This window comes from Monopterus albus, unplaced genomic scaffold, assembly GCF_001952655.1.
Source record: "Monopterus albus unplaced genomic scaffold, M_albus_1.0 scaffold68.1, whole genome shotgun sequence".
Lineage (NCBI taxonomy): Eukaryota > Metazoa > Chordata > Actinopteri > Synbranchiformes > Synbranchidae > Monopterus > Monopterus albus.
The window spans coordinates 262,925-267,152 of record NW_018127948.1 but is presented as its reverse complement, the minus strand read 5'-3'; the positions used below and the strand labels follow the sequence as shown (position 1 = coordinate 267,152).

Sequence of the window (4,228 nt, the reverse complement as noted above, 5' to 3'; positions counted from 1 at the left end):
TTAACTGCACCTCTGTGATGAACATTTTTATAGCGTGCATTAAACCCAATGTTCCCGATGTTTGATCGTAGGTGACCTCTGTCCAGACGGTGTACTGTGGAATGCCATGTCCAAAATAAATCTCCTCTTAGAAAATGAAATCATGGTGTGTTATTATGTAACTGTACTGGAAGGGGCAGAGAGACACACAAACATGCACCACCTGGCCTTCAGCGGAAACTTTGGACTTTTGCTCAGCTTACACACTCACCAAACGGCACTGGATCCAGTCCAGTACACACTGGAGGAAATGTAAGGACACTGATACAGTGTGTCTTCTTACCAGGAGTTAACCTGAGCCTAAATGGGCTTTAGTTCAAAACTAATACCAGAACTCCTCCTACAGTATCAAGCTACTTCATCCAAAGTGCAGTATACAGAAAAAAACCCAATTCAAATCAATATTTGTTGTGATCACCCAGCCAGTTCTCCTCAGTACATGAACGCACAGTTTTTCAAGGTTCTTGCCACATTTCTACTGTAGATTTAATCTTTCTCAGTGTTCAAGTCATCCCAGAATAATGAGTCCATGAGGTTGAGATCAAGGCTCTGTTGGAGCCATTCTATACCATATAAAAATCAAAACCAAAACTATTTGTGCATTGTCAGGGTTAAATAAACTATTAAATTAAACAACATACAAACTGCACACAGCAAAATGTTTTTAAACTTTTGATGAATTTTTGATTTATTTGTTACTGAATTACATCACATTTGTCATTACATGGCATCTGGCAGATGATTCCATGTTAAATCTCAGCTGTGAAAGAGGTTCAGTTCACTTCTTCCACCTCTTTGGTTTCCTCAGTCCCAGAGAGTGGTGGATTCTCTTCCAGACCGATTTCTCTTTTCCTGTCTTTGGGATGCTCTTTGCAGAGACCTCCGTCTTCTCCGTGGGCTCTTGATCATGGAGCGCATTGGGGAGGGACTCCTCGGTCTTGCACGGTTCATCCTCATGCTGCTCCTCAGGCTCATTTTCAGGTGTTTCACTTTTGGTGATTTTCACAGCACTGAGCTCAGTGGAGAGCTGCAGGTTGAGTGAGGTCTGAACCTTGAGATGATTCCTCAGCTCCTCCATCTCTCTCTGATAAAACATGTCCTTGTCATCAGCTTTTTTCTGCATGATGATCTTGCTCCTCCTTGTCTGTGTGATACTTCTTTCATTCTCAAGTTCACACTGAAGGCTTTTGACCTGCTGCTGGAGTGTGAGGACATCAGTTTCATACTTTTGGCTGACCTAATTCTTGTCCCTCTCCACATTGAGCTCACGTGTAAACTCTATACAGCACAGGTGCCACCTGCAGCTCCTCATGATCCTTCTGAAGGTCCTTTTTCTTCCTTCTCTTGATGCCATTGCTACCATTGATGCCATTAAAACCTGCTGTTAATCTCAAACAGGGGGTATTTTATAAAGCAGGCTGGGTGAGAGCATGGAGCTTGTTCACTCTAAGTTGAGGGAAAGGGAAAGTTTGCAGGTGGAAACAGAAACCACCTTCATGCCCCAACTGTCAGCCAGATTATATTTTTCACATGCAAAAGACAAACTCTTTCTTCTTGTGCATCACAGACAGTGTTACATTCACAGTAACTATAAAAAGAAATAAGCTTCAGGTCATTACAGGGTTGGTACATAATTGTAAAATATTGCTTCTACAATGGTCCAAACAAATGTCTGAGAATGCAAATTAAAGCTTTACATATTTATTACAAATAAAAAGATTGGTCATAAAAGCATGAAGAAAACACCACAAATGAACAAGCTATCCAGTATTGTTAAATATCAGTCACATTCATGTTACAGAAGTCAAGTGAAGCTTTTGCTTGGTAAATGTCTGATGTTCACACAAGCAGATGTGCAGTTGTGGTTGTTTTATGAAGGTTAATTTAAGTAGAGTTGAAATAAGAAGGGACTTAGACTATACTCACAGTTCGGGACTAAAAACCTAGAGAGTTGCACTTTACCAAATAGAACAGCAATATGTTTAATCTTCCCAAGCTAGAGATCGAATTAAATGTACTTAAAGGTGCCCTGTGTAGTTTTTGGCCACAACAGTGTTATTGGGCAAAGTTCTGGTGTGAGAGTTCCCAATATGTTGTTATGTCGTGGACACAAATAAGGACTAACATGCATGCACATGAGTGTGTAGTGATACAATACAGTTTCCTGCAGTGAGATTCAAATTAATGCACCAAGTAATGTACTGTTGCAATGTGCCCACAAACAACCGCTGCATATGCAAACATAAATATAAACAATTCAATTTTTGAAATTCTTTAATAGTTGAATTTGCAAATGTTTTATGAGGAAGGAAATTCATCCAACACATTTTTAGGACTCGGCAACATGCACAGTGGCCCTCATGCAAGACTCAATTGTATAGATTAATTTCTTCTTACACAAACAAGCAATTTAAGAAAATTTGTGTGATTCACAAATGTTGTTATACTCTCTGTGTGATTGTCATCCCATCCTACCACCTCTCATATTAGTCCTTTACAAAGATGTTTTTAGCATCTAAATGTATGTAGTCTGAACCCTGCCCGCTGTATTTCAGTCACAGTGCAGTGCTGCTCTGATGACGCCTCGCTGACAGATGGACTGTTTTAAGCCCTCTAATACGGACCCTTGTTAAATGTGTTGATTTTGTGAAAGTAGCCACGAGATTGTGCTTGAACTGGTCTGTGTGACGTATACAAGGTATTCAAAGAAGTAGCCTATAATCAAACATATACTGTATATGTGTGTGTTTGTGTGTGTTATATTCTTCACTGTGCCTCACCCTTATTATCCTGCAGTAACTAGACACTTGAGTAAGGAGGTTGTTTGTCTCAGCTGACCTTCACTTCTAATAGGATTGGCCAGTACAGGCAGATTGTTAACCTGAGCCTAATTCCTCTCATAAGGTGCTCTGGTCCAGACTTACTTGCTATCAACCTAATGAATGAACCTTGGCACACTGCCAGGCGATAGAGTAAATTGGCTGTCATTAAAAGGGAGGCCTGCAAATACCGAGGGTGCAGGATGGATGGGTCATTATTGTTTATGGAATATTAAGCCTTCTATGGCCTTTCAAAGTCAATAAGCAGTAAGCAGAGACCCAGTGAAGCTGAGGGAAAAGGGTTAGAAATTTTCTAGGCCCATGGCCAAATTTGATAACAGTTATAAAAGTTGTAAGACCTTCATTTTGTGCCATTTGTGCTGATTATTAATCCTTGTCACAGACCTTAAAGGCCTCCTTCAAAATGCACTAACCTGTCCACAAAAAATGTCTTGTTTCAGCTTAAGTTCTTTTTGTTTCAGCTCCAGTTTAAATTATTAATTTGTGATTAAAAATATTTAAATATCTTATGAGATCCTCCCAGTGTGACTAGTTAGCATGTAGCTAGGCTAGTTTATCTAGTGTTACTTTTTTCTCTCATTATAATTTGTATGTGGTAAAACAAGCGAAATGACTGAGATGCTGGGTACTAAAGTGGATTTTGCAATTCTTGGAACCAGAAACAAACTTTAGCTTCAGTTTAGTCCATTTACCCAGTGTTAACTAAAAGGAGTCGTTGCTACAGTTTGGTTGCTGGTTTCCCAAAATGTATACATTCAGAGGAATAACACTATAATTTTTATGGTAACACAAGATTTCAAAAGTCACAAAATATGTGTCTACTGCACTTTGCCTTTGTAGAGCAATATAATGTTGTTTACTATATGTTTTATACAAATCCACAAGGTTGCCATTTAAAGAGTCCTTGGCTTCTGCTTTCTAGTTTGAAGTACAATTATCATATTTCTTTCAGGGCACAAAGACAAAAACACAAAACTGTTTGGTTGTTAAGACCACGCTGGGTCAAGCGTACAGGCAGCCAGAAAAACAAAACAGTCTCCATACCACAGTAGGGGGCCCTGCTTGTATATTACAGTTTCTTCTCTTTCAGCTTGTCTTTAATTTTCTGAGGCTCATCATATTGTATCAATCGCAGGATGTCGTTGTTGTCCATCACACCCTGAATGAACTCTCCCTCTAAGATTTTATCTGAGAAAAGAAAAAAATACAGAATGGTATAGAAAACTATGAAAGTGTTTTTTATGGTTTTAAATGAGCTGATAAATGTGTTTAATGAAAGAAACTTTACAAACTGTGAGCTACCGTTTTCCTTCTTCCCAAAGAACTTCCAGATTTTTTCAGCCCTCTTC

The 4,228-nt window shown here is 39.0% G+C and overlaps 1 protein-coding gene across 1 annotated transcript in view; it reads right to left on the bottom strand.

The window, feature by feature from the left end:
* Positions 1-817: 817 nt before the first annotated feature.
* LOC109962847 (recoverin-like) overlaps positions 818-4,228 on the bottom strand; it is a 3,963-nt gene continuing 552 nt past the window's right edge. The window contains 4 exon segments of the mRNA XM_020604912.1: positions 818-1,237; positions 1,338-1,428; positions 3,953-4,067; positions 4,182-4,224. Of these exon segments, the coding sequence (XP_020460568.1) occupies positions 818-1,237; positions 1,338-1,428; positions 3,953-4,067; positions 4,182-4,224 (669 nt within the window).